This window comes from Augochlora pura, chromosome 10, assembly GCF_028453695.1.
Source record: "Augochlora pura isolate Apur16 chromosome 10, APUR_v2.2.1, whole genome shotgun sequence".
Lineage (NCBI taxonomy): Eukaryota > Metazoa > Arthropoda > Insecta > Hymenoptera > Halictidae > Augochlora > Augochlora pura.
This window is the reverse complement of record NC_135781.1, coordinates 18,697,747-18,715,599: the sequence shown is the minus strand read 5'-3', so window position 1 is coordinate 18,715,599 and position 17,853 is coordinate 18,697,747. Positions and strand designations below refer to the sequence as shown.

The 17,853-nt window shown below is 29.9% G+C and overlaps 4 protein-coding genes across 9 annotated transcripts; 2 read left to right on the top strand and 2 right to left on the bottom strand.

Moving 5' to 3' along the window:
- LOC144476632 (uncharacterized) lies at positions 1 to 2,489 on the bottom strand (the record flags this gene model as incomplete). The annotated part of the gene is made up of 2 exons (XM_078193762.1): positions 2,361 to 2,489; positions 1 to 2,257 (listed from the first exon to the last, which is right to left on the bottom strand). A coding segment is annotated over exon 2 (2,241 nt), but the record flags the coding sequence as incomplete, so codon positions are not given.
- A 135-nt stretch (positions 2,490 to 2,624) lies between these two features.
- Positions 2,625 to 8,903, top strand: Spel1 (DNA mismatch repair protein spel1). Of its 4 annotated transcripts, none has more exons than XM_078193319.1 (14): positions 2,625 to 2,840; positions 3,999 to 4,122; positions 4,184 to 4,440; positions 4,525 to 4,692; positions 5,605 to 5,793; positions 5,888 to 6,282; positions 6,355 to 6,566; positions 6,631 to 6,948; positions 7,043 to 7,264; positions 7,671 to 7,903; positions 7,968 to 8,059; positions 8,124 to 8,346; positions 8,408 to 8,500; positions 8,593 to 8,903. In XM_078193319.1, exons 1-14 carry the CDS (start codon positions 2,811 to 2,813, stop codon positions 8,734 to 8,736), a joined length of 2,700 nt encoding a protein of 899 aa, XP_078049445.1. In that variant the 5' UTR covers positions 2,625 to 2,810; the 3' UTR covers positions 8,737 to 8,903. The 4 variants fall into 4 exon arrangements, with proteins under 4 accessions (XP_078049445.1, XP_078049446.1, XP_078049447.1 ...); XM_078193320.1 differs by having other exon boundaries at positions 2,793 to 2,972; XM_078193321.1 differs by lacking the exon at positions 2,625 to 2,840 and adding an exon at positions 3,287 to 3,305.
- Positions 8,904 to 9,032: 129 nt separating this feature from the next.
- Positions 9,033 to 16,809, top strand: LOC144476418 (actin-related protein 6-like). Of its 2 annotated transcripts, XM_078193324.1 has the most exons (7): positions 9,033 to 9,253; positions 9,695 to 10,504; positions 10,652 to 11,018; positions 11,098 to 11,401; positions 11,483 to 11,783; positions 11,854 to 11,939; positions 16,457 to 16,809. In XM_078193324.1, the coding sequence occupies exons 1-5, from the start codon at positions 9,126 to 9,128 to the stop codon at positions 11,572 to 11,574; spliced, it is 1,701 nt and encodes a 566-aa protein (XP_078049450.1). In that variant the 5' UTR covers positions 9,033 to 9,125; the 3' UTR covers positions 11,575 to 11,783; positions 11,854 to 11,939; positions 16,457 to 16,809. The 2 variants fall into 2 exon arrangements, with proteins under 2 accessions (XP_078049450.1, XP_078049449.1); XM_078193323.1 differs by lacking the exon at positions 16,457 to 16,809 and having other exon boundaries at positions 11,854 to 13,666.
- LOC144476422 (ras-related protein Rab-39B-like) lies at positions 13,805 to 17,677 on the bottom strand. Of its 2 annotated transcripts, XM_078193341.1 has the most exons (4): positions 17,542 to 17,677; positions 17,009 to 17,037; positions 16,832 to 16,941; positions 13,805 to 16,422 (listed from the first exon to the last, which is right to left on the bottom strand). In XM_078193341.1, the coding sequence occupies exons 2-4, from the start codon at positions 17,015 to 17,017 to the stop codon at positions 15,984 to 15,986; spliced, it is 558 nt and encodes a 185-aa protein (XP_078049467.1). In that variant the 5' UTR covers positions 17,018 to 17,037; positions 17,542 to 17,677; the 3' UTR covers positions 13,805 to 15,983. The 2 variants fall into 2 exon arrangements, with proteins under 2 accessions (XP_078049467.1, XP_078049466.1); XM_078193340.1 differs by lacking the exon at positions 17,009 to 17,037 and having other exon boundaries at positions 17,542 to 17,674.
- Positions 17,678 to 17,853: the final 176 nt, after the last annotated feature.

Below are 17,853 nucleotides of genomic sequence, written 5' to 3'. Positions count from 1 at the left end.
TTGTTGTGTGAAATCATCAAAATCACCAGTTTGTTGTGTTAAATCTGCAGGATGTTGTCTAGCACTTCCCTGTGTCCAAGGCTGATAAGATTGTTGTGTATGTTGTTCAAATCGAAGATTCCCTGTTGTCTGTTGTGTGAGATCATCGAAATCACCAGTTTGTTGTGTTAAATCTTCAGAATGTTGGCTTGTACTTCCTGGTCTCCTAGGTTGATGAGATTGTTCTGTTTGCTGTCCAAACTGAAGATTTCCGGATGTCTGTTGGGTAAGGTCACCAAAATCACCATTTTGTTGTGTCAGATCTTCGTAATGTTCACCGGTACTTCCTGGTGACCAAGGTTGAAAGTCTCCTGGGTTCCAATATTTAGATATTAGTCTCAAATGTTGTTTTTGGCGGCCAAATTGAAACTGCCTTGATGTCTGTTGTGTGAGGTCTTCGAAATTATCAGTTTTTTGTGTTAAATCTTCTGTCTGTTGAGTGAGATCGTCAGATTGATGTTTGTGTTGTTGTTCACTATTTATCTTATCATCTTTGGTATTTCGTTTGTATATTCTGTGGTATTGTGAGCTGATGTGACTTTGTTCAGCCGTTCCTTGCGTGCAGTCATCATTGCTAGCTGTGTGGCTTAAATCTATTGCTCCACTCATTAATTTTCCCATATTTGTTTGATGTGCAGTATGGAAATTATTTTCTCTGTACTGGTTATTGTATTGTCCATTTTGTCCACTGATTTGTGAAATGCCTGATGAATAGCTAGGGAGAGATGTTTCTTTTCTGTGACTGGAACTCCATTGTTCTTTATAATGTGCAACTGTGCCAGGCACTACTGGTTTTAGTGAACTGTGTTGATTGTATGTATTCTGTCTTAAATTGTCAAGATCCATGTGATTTTGACTATGTGATAATTGATGTTCACCTAAATGTTCCACTTGATGCAAATTATCTGCTTGCTGTAATATGTTTCCTTCACTGTAAATGTTTTTACTGTATCCACTATTTCCTGTACTAAGTACATTGGTATATCCTGATGTAGGATTTATGTATTGTGAACTTGGTGGATGGTTTAATACATACCCCTCGCGTCTACCATATGTTCTGTAAGTATTTGTATCATATGTGCTGTGAGAAGGATTCTGTTGTGGAGCATACTCACTTACAATGTCTGCATGCTGTTGTTCATTATGGTGCATGGTAGATAAATTACTTTTGTAATCTTGTCTACGTTTATAAACATCACTATTTGACTGGTGAGAACTATCAGTATTCAAATCACCATATGAATTAATATTTGTTTGTGCAGTGTTGCTAGATGTTATACCCTGTGCAGTAGACATCTGATTATACGATTTGTCAATTTCTCTGTGAATGTTTTCAATATCTTTATGTATATGGTCTACTCCTATTTCTCTATGTATATTTTCAATATCTCTGTGTATATTATCTTCCCCTAAATTTACAATATTAGGAGTAAAACGACCATTAGATGAACTGTAACTGGACGTATAATTTCTTTTATAATAACGAACTTTCTTAGGTCCTGTTACATATTGACCTTCTTCTTCGAACACCTGCCCCTGTCCTCCATCAGGTTTATAAGAATTTCCAGATTGCGTATTAGGGTAAGAAGGCTTTTGTAAAATCTGAGTGTTTAAATCGGATGCACGTTGTTGTATCACTTGCGAATTTCCGCCGTGTTCTCCAAAATCTTCTAGCCTTTCACTTTGCGAGTTGGTTCTTCTAATTGATGATTGTGTATGTTGTTGACTCTGTATTCTATTATAGTCATGCTGTTGTGCAATTGATTCTGAATTTCCTATTTGATTATATGTCCTCTGAGAATTGAAAGCATCTTCTGAACTAGGCACATAAATACCATGTTTGTAATTGTTATTTAACTGTACAATTTCCGACAGTCCTGTGCCACTTGGATTCCTTGTACCATACGAAGATGAATAATTTTTTTTAAAATATCTTACAGTTTTAAGACCATCAACGATTTGTCCTTTTTCTTCATGTACTTTTCCATTGTTTACGTCGTAGTCATTGTGTTCAGTCCAGGTTCCAGGTCTAGAATAGTCAAGCCCTTGTAATTGAGATTGCACCAAATTCCCATGATTTGGAACACCAGATAATTGTGTATGAAATTGATTAACATAAGAGCTGCATTCAATACATCCAGTTGGTGCACATAACACCTGTGTTGTTAGCAATGATAATATAACAATGCCTTGAATCACCATATTATTGGCCTAGTGTCTGCAACATTTGAATTATTTGTTATAACAAAATTTAAACACTATTGTCGCCTATACAAGTTTCTATTTTATTTATACTAAATTTTAATTAAATATGTAATTACCCTCTGTCAGAAGACCAAGTCCATAAATTCCACTAACGTAATAGTTGAGATGTTCTCAGGAGCAGTGTATGTTGATATCTACTATATGTAGATTGCAGCAATTCCATTTATGTTGGTTTCCCCTTCTTTTCTCCACAACTCTTAAAACATTCTCTTTCATTCTTACATGATAATTAAGTGTGCTTTGCGTTAATTTCATGTCCATTTCTTATCAATAGCTACAATTCATAGTTATGTATTCATTTCTTTGAAACGCGTTGGGAAAAGATACATTTCTCTTTATTCTAATCTTTCTTATTTAGATTATTTTTTACATTATTGTGTAAAATTAACGAATATTAGAATATATTTTTATTGTATCTTATATTTTGTTAAAATATAAAAATCTCATTAATAATATTTACAGTAATAATTTTATATTCATAATAGAGTATTTTTTCGGATCTTTGAATGAATGGAGATAATTCTTTTAACTTCCAGGTAATACCTATAAATAGTTATACATATTTGGAATGGTGTGTCATCAATGAAGTCACTCTGGATGTGTAACATGATTCTTGTAATGTTTCAACACATCCTTATTTCATAATAGATTTTCTTTAGAGTTTCAAGGTGATCACCACAAAGATACAATTACTAGGTTCAAACATTGATACAATTTTGATTTAAAATTTCAAAATAAGTGATTCATTGAATATGTTTTATTAACTTTTTTTCGTTCGTCTTAAATCTTATTGACAAACAATTAAAAAGTAGTAATGGCCTATTTAAAGCATATGAACTGTGATTCTGATCTTGAACTTCCAATATGAACTGTGATTCTTTATCACAGTGAAAAAAAATAATAAGATTGTGTGATTTACATATATTTTATTGAAATTATTGTATTTAATGGTCAATATTTTTCATCCACAATTAATGACCAATAAATAATATTTATAATTGGTAATTTATTAATTTTAATAATTAGTTAAATTATAATTATTGATGATCAATTTATTTTACTTACAAGCTTTTCTAATTGTAATCAATCAAAGAAATAAAGAAATTTCAAGCAATTAATATGAATATTGTGCATTGTTAATTGAAAGTCAATAGTTACGCTTCATAAAATAACAGATTTTCCTTGAAGTCATGCATTGCAGTAATATCTGTGTATGATATTTTGACCCTAAGATAGACGTTGACCTACAGATATAAAACAAGATTCTTTGCTTACTTGGAAATATGAAGTGTATTAATTACAGTTTAGATCCAATTATCAGAATTGTCTTGTTCACAATATCCAATGTATTTATTTCTAATATTTGCAGAATACATATTAGTATAATAAGCATTATAAATCAATGAATTTAAAAAAAAATTTTATGTAATGATACATTGGTAATTGATGGCCTTCAAATCTTAAAATATGTATTGAATTATTATGAGGATACTGCGCATAAAATAAATAAGAAAATGTAATTATGAAATACACGTTTTAATAATACTGGAATGCTTATACCAAGCAAGCACAGTTCTCTTAACTTACATAAGTAGGTCAAGGTTGTACAGAAAAACAACTTCGTGTCACACATCTCTTGATAGAACGATTTATTAACATGTCGTGCTTAAATTAATTTCAATCATTTATTTCAGAAACTGAATACTACAATACGGTTCTTTAACAGATCTGATTATTATACATTGCATGGTAGTGATGCTCTCTTTGCTGCTCAAGAAGTTTTTAAAACTACATCAGTTTGCAAAATGATAGGTTCAGGTATGTATTTACTTTCAACATTTATATTTAATCTGTATAATAAAATAGATATTTGTTACAGATCCATACAAAATTGAAGGAGTTATTCTAAATAAGAACCACTTTGAAGCTTTTATACGTGACTTATTATTAGTTAAGCAATACAGAGTAGAAGTATATGTTAATCAAGGTTCAGTAAAAAATCAAAATTGGATATTAGAGTACAAAGGCTCTCCTGGAAATTTAGCTCAGTTTGAGGATGTGCTGTTTGGCAATAATGATGTGGCAGAAACAGTGCGTGTAATAGCTGTTAAACTGGGAATGGATGGAAAGTCCAGAGTGAGTCATAATAGCCTTGGTGAAAGCAATTCAGATAAAAGTTCGACCACTGAGAACTAAGTTAATTATTACAATATTTTTCAGATGGTTGGTTTAAGCTGTGTAGATACTACTGCAGCTTTATTTTCTGTTTGTGAATTTCAAGATAATGAATCATTTTCTGACCTGGAATCCCTAGTTGTTACACTTGCCCCTAAAGAATGCTTATTGATTGAAGGTGAAGGCAGCCACGAATTTCAAGCTCTGAAACAAGTAAATATTCTTTTTATGTATATTGAGATAGATCATGAGTAATTCTAATCTAATCTATTCAGTAAAAAGGGTATAATTAAATGAGAACGTCGATAATACCCTTGAACTAAATTGTAAACCACCAATGATTAATTCAGTTCAAGGGCACATTTGTAGCTAATTCTATCAGTAACAATAAGAAGATAATATAAATGATAATATTTAATCACCTGGTATAATATCGATTTTACACTTGGTGCTTATAAAAATCATTTTCATTCATTATTCCTAGTTTTCAAACAAATTAGTTTGGAAGAAAATATCAAATTTTTAACATTAAGAATTTTTTGTTTTAGTCATAGAAGCTATGTAAACATTTTTTGCATGATCGATTCTATGGACTCCTAAAACACTAATATATAATCGGAAAAATATCAACATTTGAAATTATTTTTAACTATTTTCATAGTAAAATAGAAAGTCTTTTCATTAGCCTTTCTCATTCACATATTAAATTTTTAAAATATATATGAAAATATCTAGAGCAACAAAGGCTCTCTCTCTCTCTCTCTCTCTCTCTCTCTATCTATCTATCTATCTATCTATCTATCTATCTATCTATCTATCTATCTATTTATCTATCCATCCATCTATCCATCTCTCTCTCTATCTCTATCTCTCTGTTCTTAATCAGTATTTAAATATGTACATATGTTTATAATACTATACAAAAATATGCCATTCTTGACACTTGAAAGAGTCCGCAGATTTATTCCATGTAAGAAGCATTTGTATAGCTTTTGTAATTAATGAAATAAAATAATTTTCGAATTTTAACAGGAAAAACAGTACCGTAATAAAATAATTTTCGAATTTCAGCAGTACTATGTTATCATTCATTTAGATTTGATATGATTACAATTACTTTTGTAGGTAATAGAACGAAATAACACAATGGTCACTTTAAGAAAAAAGGCTGAATTTTCCAGCGAGTCAATCGTACAAGACTTAAATACTTTAATAAAGTTTAAGAAAGGTCAACAGCAAAATGTACAATCTATGCCCGAAATAAATTTAAATCTTGCCATGTCAGCTACGTCGGCTCTCATCAAATATCTGGATGTAAATATTGCTTTATTATATTGAAATTCTTTACAGGAATTCAATCAATACAATATTTTCTACGTCATAATCTAATACAACACTTTTCTAATAGTTAACATCAGATGAGGGGAACTTAAATCAATATGCCATAGACCAAATAGAACATTCACGTTATTTAAAATTAGATGCAGCTGCTATAAAAGCACTTAATATTGAATCACGGAATGACACTCTTTCTGCATTAAGTGGAAATGCTCCATCAAGTATTCTATCTCTTTTGGATAAATGTAGAACACCGCAAGGTCATAGGCTTCTGGCACAGTGGGTTAGACAACCCCTTAAAGATTTATCTCTCATCAAAGAGAGACATGACATTGTAGAAGCATTGGTGAATGATAATGACTTACGATCTGCACTTAGTGATGATCATTTAAGGCGTATACCGGATTTACAAATACTTTCCAAAAAGTTATCCAGAAAGAAAGCAAATTTGCAAGATTGTTATAAGTATGTATACTTATATTCTTCCGTATCATTATCTATGTTTTAGGATTCATTAATACTTTGCTTTTATTTCAGAATTTACATGACTGTGTCACAGTTACCAAGATTAATGGAACAGTTATCTAGTGTAAATGTACTAGCTTTAAAAACAATGTTCACTGATCCACTATCAATACTTATCAATGATATGGATAAGTATCAACAGATGGTTGAACAGACAATAGATTTGGAAATTGCTGAAAAGGGGGACTTCTTAGTGCGACCAGAATTCGATGATGAATTGAAAGGTATTCTTATAAAACATTTATTCTTGTGCAAATTGATATTAATTTATCCGTATTGTATTTTTAGAGTTAAAGACTACTATGATTGAAGTGGAGGAGAAAATTCAAGCACAGTTAGGCAAAGTGGCTGCAGATCTCTCAATCGATGCTAGCAAAACGTTGAAACTAGAATCTAATCAACAATTGGGCTATTATTTTCGAATCACATTAAAGGAAGAAAAAATATTGAGGAATAAAAAGCAGTACACTGTTTTGGATTCAAACAAGGGTGGAGTGCGATTCCGAAGTAGTAAACTCAATGATTTAAACGATGATTACATTGCGTCTAGAGATAAATATATGGTAGAACAAAAAAAAGTTGTGGCAGAAATAATTGAAATTGCAGGTATTTACTACGTCACTCATGTGAAGAGTAATCGATTGTAATTCGTAATAAATTATCGATCAGCTGTAATAAATTAAGTTATTATTATTGTCAGCCGGATACAGTGGATCTATAAAAGCTATTGGAGTTGTGCTGGCTTCCCTCGATGTTCTAACTGCTTTTGCTTCCGCTGCCGTAAGTGCAAGCAAACCTTATGTTCGTCCTACCATGCTACCTAGTACAACAGGTGAATTGAGTCTTATTCAAGTTCGACATCCATGTTTAGAAGTTCAAGAAGGAGTAGATTATATAGCCAATGATGTCAATTTTAAAAGAGGTAGTATCTTTATTATTCTTATTTACCCATATGTATTTTATCATGATTAAAAATGTTATTTTCAATCCTGCATTATATAATCTTAAACGTAATTTCGTGGTGCATTGTTATGTTTGTCTTGATAACGCCTTCATACGGTATACTAAATATCTTACTTGTTATTAATAATAGAAAAAGTGTCAGAGGGAAACATGATTAAATGTGAAAGTGAACATTTCAAGGAAAATATTGGTTAAAGGGTTATATTTTTTCAAGATTTAAAGATCACTGACAATTTTTTTATCGACATAATATGACTTTAACGCCATCACATGATAACCAAGATCAAGATGATTTAAACAATTTAAGTATCGTGATCTTTGTATGATCTTCAGTGCCAACCATAAATAGAAATTTATTATTGCAGATGAGAGCCATTTTTGTATCATAACGGGTCCAAATATGGGAGGTAAAAGCACATACATAAGATCTGTTGGTGTCGCTGCATTAATGGCTCATATTGGAAGTTTTGTTCCTTGTGATGAAGCAAAGATATCATTACTAGATTGTATATTAGCTCGAGTAGGTGCTTATGATTCACAATTAAAAGGACTTTCTACATTTATGATGGAAATGATAGAAACTGCTGCCATACTGAAGGTATGTTCGAATAACTAATATTTTGTTCTATGTAGAAAATAATTGTATTTAAATTTGTTAATAGACAGCTACGAGTAACTCTCTTGTACTAATTGATGAATTAGGAAGAGGTACATCGACCTATGAAGGTTATGGTATAGCATGGTCAATTGCTGAGTAAGTTTCAAACATTACTTTAATATCTTTATCTCTGAATTTAAATGTATAAATGTTTTTACAGGTACTTAGCAAGGGACGTTAAAAGCTATTGTCTTTTCGCAACACATTTTCACGAAATTACAAAGTTGGAAGAAGAAATATCCGCAGTTCAAAACCAGCATGTTACAGCTCTCGTTAATGACAATAAATTAACTCTATTGTACAAAGTGAAACCAGGCGTTTGTGATCAAAGTTTTGGGATACATGTTGCTAAAATGGCAAATTTTCCACAAGATGTAATAGAGGTAAACATTTCACACAAAAATTTATCTGCATTTTAATTACAAAATGAAATTTATTTTTTAGTTCGCTAAATGTAAACAAGCAGAACTCGAAGATCATAAAGATTCTGCTTTTGAAGAATCTGATAATCCACAAAAGAAACAAAAACTTCTGAAGGTAACATTATTATATAAACTTCTAGCATTAATGAAAAATTAAAAATTCATCTTGAAACAGTTAGCTCAATAATTGGAATTAATTTATTATAGGAAGCTAAGGAACTTATAACGGAATTTGTTAATAAGTGCAAAAAATTAAATGGATCTCATTTATCTGATGAACAGATGAAGAACAAAATCTCAACATACAAAGATGAACTTCTATCTCACAAGAACCCTTATCTAGTAGTTTAATAAAATTTTTAATTTTGCATAAATATGTATCGTATTTTTCCGGACCACATTTTTCAAATAAAAATAAACATGCAATCATATTTAAAATTTCCCCTAACAATGTATGTCATTTTTACAATAATTTATAGTCTCGAAGTAACATCTAGAACATTTGTCCATATTTAGTACGCAACATTTGCTTTCACCATGTGATATTGCACGTTACTGATTACATAATAACCATCATAGTAATTCTTGTTCAGGTATCGCCAGTTGATAACATATTGATTCACTATTTTCACCATTGTAACCTTGAACTTGACTAGCGTATTCACCGTTTCTGGGGAGTGTCTGCAATCTTGTATTAGTAACTGTTAATTGTACCTTTTGTATCGTTTATATTAATAATTATGGATCCAGCAGTCTTCCCCGAAGAAATATGGATAAAAATTTTATTATATTGTGATGTACCTGATATTATTGCTTTCGGTAGCACATGCAAATACTTAAGAAAAACGTCAGACACAGACTACCTATGGTAAGTTTGAGGTTAAGTTTATGTCAATCTTACGTTAAAGTTCAATAACTTAATTGATAAATAAATAGTATCTCATATCATTTTAAGTTTTTGATGAGAAAAAACGTCATATTTATTTTGTGGTAGAAAATGATCAAAATCTGGAAAGCTCTAATACCTAAAATATTAATAAAGTACCAGTCTATAGATCCCAAGATATTGTAAAAGTACAATTATTTACACAGTATGTAATAGGAAAGTTAGAAAGAAAATAAATTATGTATAAAATTATTAGGAATCATTGATTTTAAATGATCACAAAATTTAAGTATTATCCTGTAACTGAAAATAAATATTGTTCAGATTTTGATAATTTCTTATCATATTCCTCTACATATCCATACATATTTTAAAAGTACATTGTTTTAATCTTTCTGTTACTGATTATTACATTTTTTATAGGAAAATGAAATGGCAAGAACTGATTTCAAAAGTACACTTTAGGTTTCCAGACATAAAGTGTCTACAACTACTTAGCGTTAGTTTTAAAGCAATGTGTTACAGATTACATATGGTACTCACATTAGGAGAAAACGTACCATTTCCAAAATGTTACCACTGTAGTGGTTACACGTGTCAGAGAAATTGTGTTGAAGGTACCAGTGCTAAAGTTGTAATTGAAATTGGAAATAAATACACATGGGTTATTACACCAAATTTTGGTTTGAGAAGACATTTATCAATGTTTGGTATACCTAAATATAATAACGAAACACATTTGGAACAAACTCAAACACAAAATGTTCCAAGCAGTAGTACACGCTCAAAGTGTGATGGGAAGTTATTGGCAAAGAAACTGAAATTGTTGAAGTTAGAAACTAAAGTTCCAAGACCCAGTGGTCCATTTTGTATTTTCTGTAACCCAGTAAAATTATATAGAGAAAAGAAAAGATTAACCACACATCAGAATGATCCAACGTGCTATACGAGGCCAAATCCAACTTATGAGAAACTTATAAATGGATATTGTACTGATACTGTTGAAGTTCTGGGAATTCCAAATGTTGATGTTGTTAGTCCAGCAGAAGCATTGAGTGATGGATCTTTCACAGTTCTCAAAACATTTGTTGATCACTTGTTCCAGCAGATGCATTTAACTTCAACCCTAAGGAAACCTAATGCAGTGCTTATGTTCTCTGAACCATTAGCAATGCATCCAACACTCAGAAAGCAGTTATTACACTATTTATTTCAAGAAGTTAAAGTAGCAAGGTATAACAAAAATGAAATACAATTTTAAAAGTTACACTGTCCAACACTTATTTTGCATTTTATTGAAATACAAAGTAAAAATACAAATTTGTTCGATAGTGAAATTAAAAAAATATTATGATAAAAATGTTATTATGAATGTTACAGAGTGTGTTTGGTACCTAAACCTTTAGCAGCATGTGCAATGTTAGGTGTGGAGACCTGTGTCATTGTTGATAGTGGAGCTCTTAGCACAACAGTGGCTGTTGTGATTGGAGGCCGTGTTGTACCAGAACGTTGGAGATTGTTGCCTGTAGGTGGTTGGCATGTTGCTTACCATTTGAAGCAAGCTATGCATTGGCAACCAAAGGAGTATCATCAAATTCCTATATCATATTTGGATACCTTAACTGTTAAAGAAAAATGTAGACTAAGTTATAATATTAAAAATGAAGAAAAACGAGTAGGCCAAAAATCCAAAGAACATATTAATCTGAGCTTTGATAGCTATGCTGCTGCTTATAAGCAACACTGGGTATGTAAATTCTGATACTATATTATATTTGTTAATTTGCAAAATTGTTTACAAATGGTAAAGTAAAAATATCTTTCAGAGAGTTTCCTTTGACTCAGAATTATATATTGCTCCTGAAATGATGTACATTAATCTTGGCTTACCACAAGTAATAAAAGATGTTACATCTGGTTTGTCAGAAGATTTAATGTATGATTGCCTCTCAAATATCTTGCTTACTGGAGGCAACACTGATCTTTCAGGTTTTGAATTAAGATTAACTAAAGATTTACAAGAGTTGTTGTCTGAACATAGTAAAATCCTAGAAGTGAGAAATTGTCCTGGTACACATAGTTGGCATGTTGCTATGGGTTCCACTTATGTGCCTTTAGCTGTACATCCCGGTAAGTACATACAGTAGTGTTCAATTAATTTCTTAAATATTAAATTTTCTATTTTATACATTCATACAATTATTAATTTAGGTAAAACTCCCCCTGAGTATGTAGAAGGTAATTCATTTTGGTTATCAAGGGAAGAGTATGTCTTGTTCGGATGCGAGTCGCTGGAGCAGTAAAACAATAATAAGTGGTTCTATGAAATGTTAGTACTTCACTTATTACATAAATGAAAAATCCTCGCATGCGCAAAAAATCTTATGAAAGTAAAAATTACCATCAAGGAACACGTCTTTTCATCAGTTGCCTTTAAATAAGACGGATCTTGCATTAATAGATCATTGAAAAGACATTCCATGATGAGATACTTCAGAAAAATTCAATATTGGTTGGTATTTACTATCTTCAAAAATCTTTCAACTAGCCTTTATGTGCTCATTTTATGCATTGTGTTGCAGATACCTTGGAACCCAACTTCATACAAATGGAGATTTAAACTCTCTCAGCATGTACGCAGTGAATAATAGGGTAGACTGAAAACTAGGTATTTAAGGTAGACATATCTCCGTGCCTATGTTGCTATTCATAAATCTAACGTTATCCTTCCTTCATGTACCCTCATATGCTGCTAAAAATTGATCTGCAATAACAATGAATCTCTGGAAATTCTTTCTTAAATCGCTAATACTATATTTTGTTTTTAAAAAATACCTGAAATGCGTTCATATTTATAGTAGCTGTTTAACTCACCTCAATTACTTGCGACATAAAAATAAAATGAACAGCTGTTCTGACTATGAATGTGTCTCAGACGCCTTCTTCCGAGAAATAGACTGTCATTACCTTATTGTCTAACTCAATTTTGTGTCTCAGTAACCAATAAGTGATTATTAAAGATTTTAACACTTTTTAACTCATTTAAAAAAATTAAATAACTGAAATAAAATTCGAAATTTTTTCATTTTATAACTATCATCGAAAACTAAAACGCAAATTTCATTTCGGTTAAAGCAGAAAATACTCTTTAAGTTGAAAATTTGTTCAATTTGTGTTTAGTGCATCAAAATTTATAAAAATTACATATTGACATATAAAAAAAATATTAAGAATTGTTAGACAGAATCATTAAACATTTACGGAATGTTGTACACAATTACAAAACCTTTTATTCTTATTCATATTAACTCTTGAATATCCTATTGTACAAAAATTTTAACTTTTAAATATTCATGCGCAAAAACTTTAATGAATCTTTTTTTCCATAAAATCTTCTTAAACTTTGAAACCTTATCACTTTTTTCATGTGTTAACCTTGTGACTCATATTTTATTAAAAATCGGTGTCCTGTTGTTTCATATCAATTTCCTGTTATCTACAATGCTATGAGCTTAACTTCCCCATTTCTTTCTAAAATAATCTGTATGTATATAGTTTAGACACCGAATTGTTTTGTAAATATAAAATATCTAAGCTAAATTGCTTACAAAATACTGTACAGATAGGTAATCTTATAAAAGTATTATTGAGGAAGAAGTATTACTTATATATATAATGAATAAATAATATATAAATATAGTATTTCTAAGAAGCTGTCCACAATTTCGTACATTTACATCGTATTATTCTTGCCAAAATAAGAAATATTATACTGACAGCAACAGAAAGATATAGTAACGTTTCTAGTCACTTTAAATACAATTAAGCTACTTAGATTTTCCTTCCAAAATAGTGAGCTTAAACTATTGAAATTAAGAATTCGTAATGATTAAGAATATAAATATTTAACTTTGCGAAATGTAAAAATATTACTATAATTTTCTTCCTTTCTAAACCTACTTTAACGAATAATTTATTGACTCATCATATGCATAATAATAATATTTCATTGATTTTTAAATACTCCTGCTGAAACTCTAATGGCAAAGAAATTAATTAAAAAGATATTTGTTAACATCGCATTATAAATAATTATCAAGGATGCATGTGAACTATTACATTATTGTAATAATCCTTAGTTTGTATAATATTATGTTTACTACTAAACTACTACAAAACATTTATCATCTCTGTAACGTAAACTTGTATATAATTTAAGAAATCGAGACCATAGAACAATATAAATATTTATAGTATCAATTACGCAAACTAAGTATGTTATGTATAAATTGTATATTTTGTACCTTTCAATAATTTTTAACAAAAGTTGAAGACATAGATTTTATCATATTTATTATTTTTTAACTGCCAATAATAATATTTTGTAATTTTTTGTTTTTTTTTTTCAAGTCAAGATTCAAAGGTGAATACTTATTGAAAAAAATTCTGTGTAGTTCAAATTAAATTTCGCTATTTATACAATTTGTGAATAAATAATTTTCACTTACTATATATCAAATATAAAATTTCATATCTTGTTACAACTTTAATTATTCTGGCAATCACAGTCTTATGAAACACAAAATAATGTATTGCAGAAAACACAAATACTTAATATATTGGTAAGGTAATTAATAAATTAATCATGTTGAAATAAAATACAGAATTATGGCGAACCTGTTTGTGTTACATCGCAGAAAATAAAATGAATAAAACCATACAGTAAATTATAGAAAATAATGTAAATTTCTATGATATATTGTTTATTTTCCAACATTATCATATATAAATGTGTAGTGCACGAAGATATATGTACCTTCAAATTTGTCAAATTTTACATTTCAAGAAAATACAATTACAAAGTATATATTGTAGACGGTATATGTATGTACGTGTATATGTATCCGTATGCGTGTGTCGTACGTGTGTGTTAAATAATATAACTCAGAAATTTGTAATTCACATTTTCAACGTAAAACTTACGATTTCTATTTACAGAGAAATAGTTAAAAACGTAAAGGAACTCATTACAACTTTGGACAATACTAACGTAACACATTTACAATCTTGTAGCTACAAAATTCATTTTTATTCATCAGTATTTTCAAAACTGCACATGCATCCTATTTCTATTTATTGATTAAAAGACAAATAACGTGTATAGAGAACTATACAAATTTGATGATATATATATATATTTTATTGATTAGTTGGCAATTCTTGAAAAATATCTACAAATTTTTGCTTTATGCCACAGTTAATGAGTATAAAACTTCATAAATGAACACTATTTATGCCGCATTTGTTCTATTTATACAAAACGATAATTCGCTGTACCTTTCGACATAAAAAATATTATACACTGTGTATAATAATGTTACTGTATTGTAAATAAATATTTTCCTAGTCAATTAAACTCGCAGTAAATTATACAAATCCTACAAATAATATTTATATCTGAATTTATCCTCATAAATTCATTTCCATCTTAAAAGTATGCAAAGGTTCATGTTCTTAAATTCCCCCTTCAAGTAGAGGTAAATATGATGTTCTGCTCTTTATAGACAGATATGAAAAAGTGTAAAACATACAACCCGGTAGAAAATGGTCATATTAAAAATATTATACTACATATTTTTCATACAAAATCTTTTCTTTCTTTGTATACAACGTGGCACTTACACGTAGATCTTATGATAAAAATATAATAAAGCAGTTAGTAGTTCGTAGTAACTGACGTAAATTAAGGTGAGCTAATTAATATAGTTCCGTAACAAGATTCTTACATAAACATGTGATATATTATATATACAGAATAAATCTCTAATTTTCTTGAAACAAAAACACAAACATCGACATTGTTCATTTCGTAGTGTTTCTGTAACCTGACGAGTTACAATAAGTAATATTTACTATTTTGTTAATTTTTAATTATATATGAACAGTAGCAAAGTATATGTAAATTTGGCTTCTCATATGTGTGTGTAATATTATCACTAGACTGCAGATGTTTATGTAAATATGATATTTTATAGACCAATTTTATATATCATTGATTTCCAAGTAAAATGAAAAGTTAATCTAAGTATCAGATATGCTAGCACATGCATAAAACACCGCAGTCTAATTATCACAAACTGTGGCAAAAACAAAAAATAACTATTAAAGTTATACAAATAGATCAGTATATTCGATATAAGTATCTCTTTACTAATTTATATATACAATATATAATCAATATATTTCATTTGTATCTGTTTAACTCATTATAACTTATTATTTTGTGTTATCAAGATATTCTGTAACAAAATTTTATTGTAATAACGAATTTAGTAAGAGTGCAAAACTGGTCACTTTCTTTATTCAAAAGATCAGTCGAACTGGATAAGGAATTACAAAGCACAGTGCTGTTTAAATAAAATAAGAAACATTCCTAGGTCAATGCTTAAATGATCAATTCTCTGAGTGTATACAGATTTGTTTATACAAGAATGTACAAGAATGATTGCTAGAGACTTATACACAATTCAAATTTATCGTTAGTCTTTTCTCTAGTACAAGAATGCAGTGGTACATAGGTCGATGATTACTTAAATATATACAAAAACTTAATAATATACAGAATCAAAATAAAATTTTATGCAGTACATAAATGTAATATTACCACTACATTCCAAAAATTTGTAATCTTTTGAGTAAAGCTAACATTAACTTAACAACAAGAACTTTTTGCTGGTTCTGCTTCAACTAAATTAAAATCTAAACCACCAGGTCTGGCAAATCCAGTTTTAATACCATCCCAACCATCTTCTACCTTGTACTCTCCGCTCTGTATTCTATTATAAACTTCCTGTGTAACTGCTTGAAATGCTTCTTCAACATTCACTCCAGTCTTTGAACTAGTTTCGATGTGATGCACACCATATTCATCTGCAAAAGCTCTTGCTTCTTCCTTCGAAACCTCTCGCCTACCTCCATTGGTAATCAAATCTAATTTACAACCTACCAATACAAACACAGGACGGTGTGGTTCTATGTGCTTTTCAGCTTCCAACATCCATCCAGGAATATGTTCAAAACTAACTCTGCTACAAACATCATACAATAGTAATACTCCAACAGAATTTCTATAGTAAGATTTCGTAATTGACCTGAAATTAATAAAGTACTTTTTTATTATTATAGATTGCATAACTTTTTGTTTTAAACTTATTCCAAGAAAAGAAAAAGCAACTATATTTTTAAATGCTTATCTATAAACAGCATTTATAGATGTGCAATGAGACTTCTTTATATAAACAAGTTGTTTATATAAAGGACACGTAATGCAAGGTGCACATTTGAACTAAATAAAATAATTTGAAAACATTTATTTATGGACAAATTTTAAAAATATGCATAATTTAATTTTATACACTATGTGATGAGATGGTATTTGTTATGATTGCTGTACTGCTGAAATTTACTTCAGAGCATTCAATAGTCAAAGTGTTAATATTTTAATGTATTTGCTACAAATGAAATCAAAATAAAATATTGCTAGCTAAATAAGATACACACCTAAATCTTTCTTGGCCGGCGGTGTCCCATAGCTGTAACTTTATTCTTGTTCCATCTTTTACTTTCATTAATCTGGCAAAAAAATCAACCCCAACTGTTGGATCTGAAAGCTAAATTATAATACATTATAACTATGAAGTACTTACATTATCAATTCAGTAACTTGTTTATGTGTACATCATTCATTTTTATGTAAATTTAAATTCCTGTAAACTCATTCATATATAATATTCATATATTACATTTACAATTGATGGAACAGGCAATGGTTCAAATGACATATTGAATTAAATATATATATATATATATATATATAAACAAGTTTATATTCTCTTTCAAAAAAATTTTAAATTGACTAAAACATGAGCACAAACTCAATTGTTTACTAATCTATCGTTAATTTACATAATCAGTACAAATAATTAAAAAAATGGATTTACACTGATTACGTATAAACCATGAAAATACTGCGTTGTACTTTTATTTTTCCTAATATAAATAATTTATTATTAGTCTAAGAAATTGGAAATATTCCAATTGTGTTATTACATTATGGAAACGAAATCTACGACGCAGAAAAAGCTAGCTGTAATTAGGGTGTAGCTAATTAAGGAGAGGAAAATCATTATGATGACGAAGCGCGACAAGTTGCCTATTTATTCAGAATCAATGTTTTCCATGTCGTTGAGATGGTTAGGGTCGCTGCATACCTCCGCGAACTTCCCATCGGTGAAATACTTCAGCAACGAGCTTTTCCCGACTGTACTGTCGCCAATGAGTATCAGACGAAACTGATAGTCAAAAATTGGATCAACCATCTTGATGTTTGTTACGATAAAACTTTTTCACAAGTGACACTCTCGTGTTGTCACTTTAGGCTTTAGAGGATCATGATTTTCCACTTGTCAAGACTGAGAACCTCGCTGACCGTGACATTAATCATCAGCTTCCTACCTTTGCTCGACTTATTGCGCACGACACTGTCCGAATAAACACGCAGACCTCGCGAGGATCATCAAAAT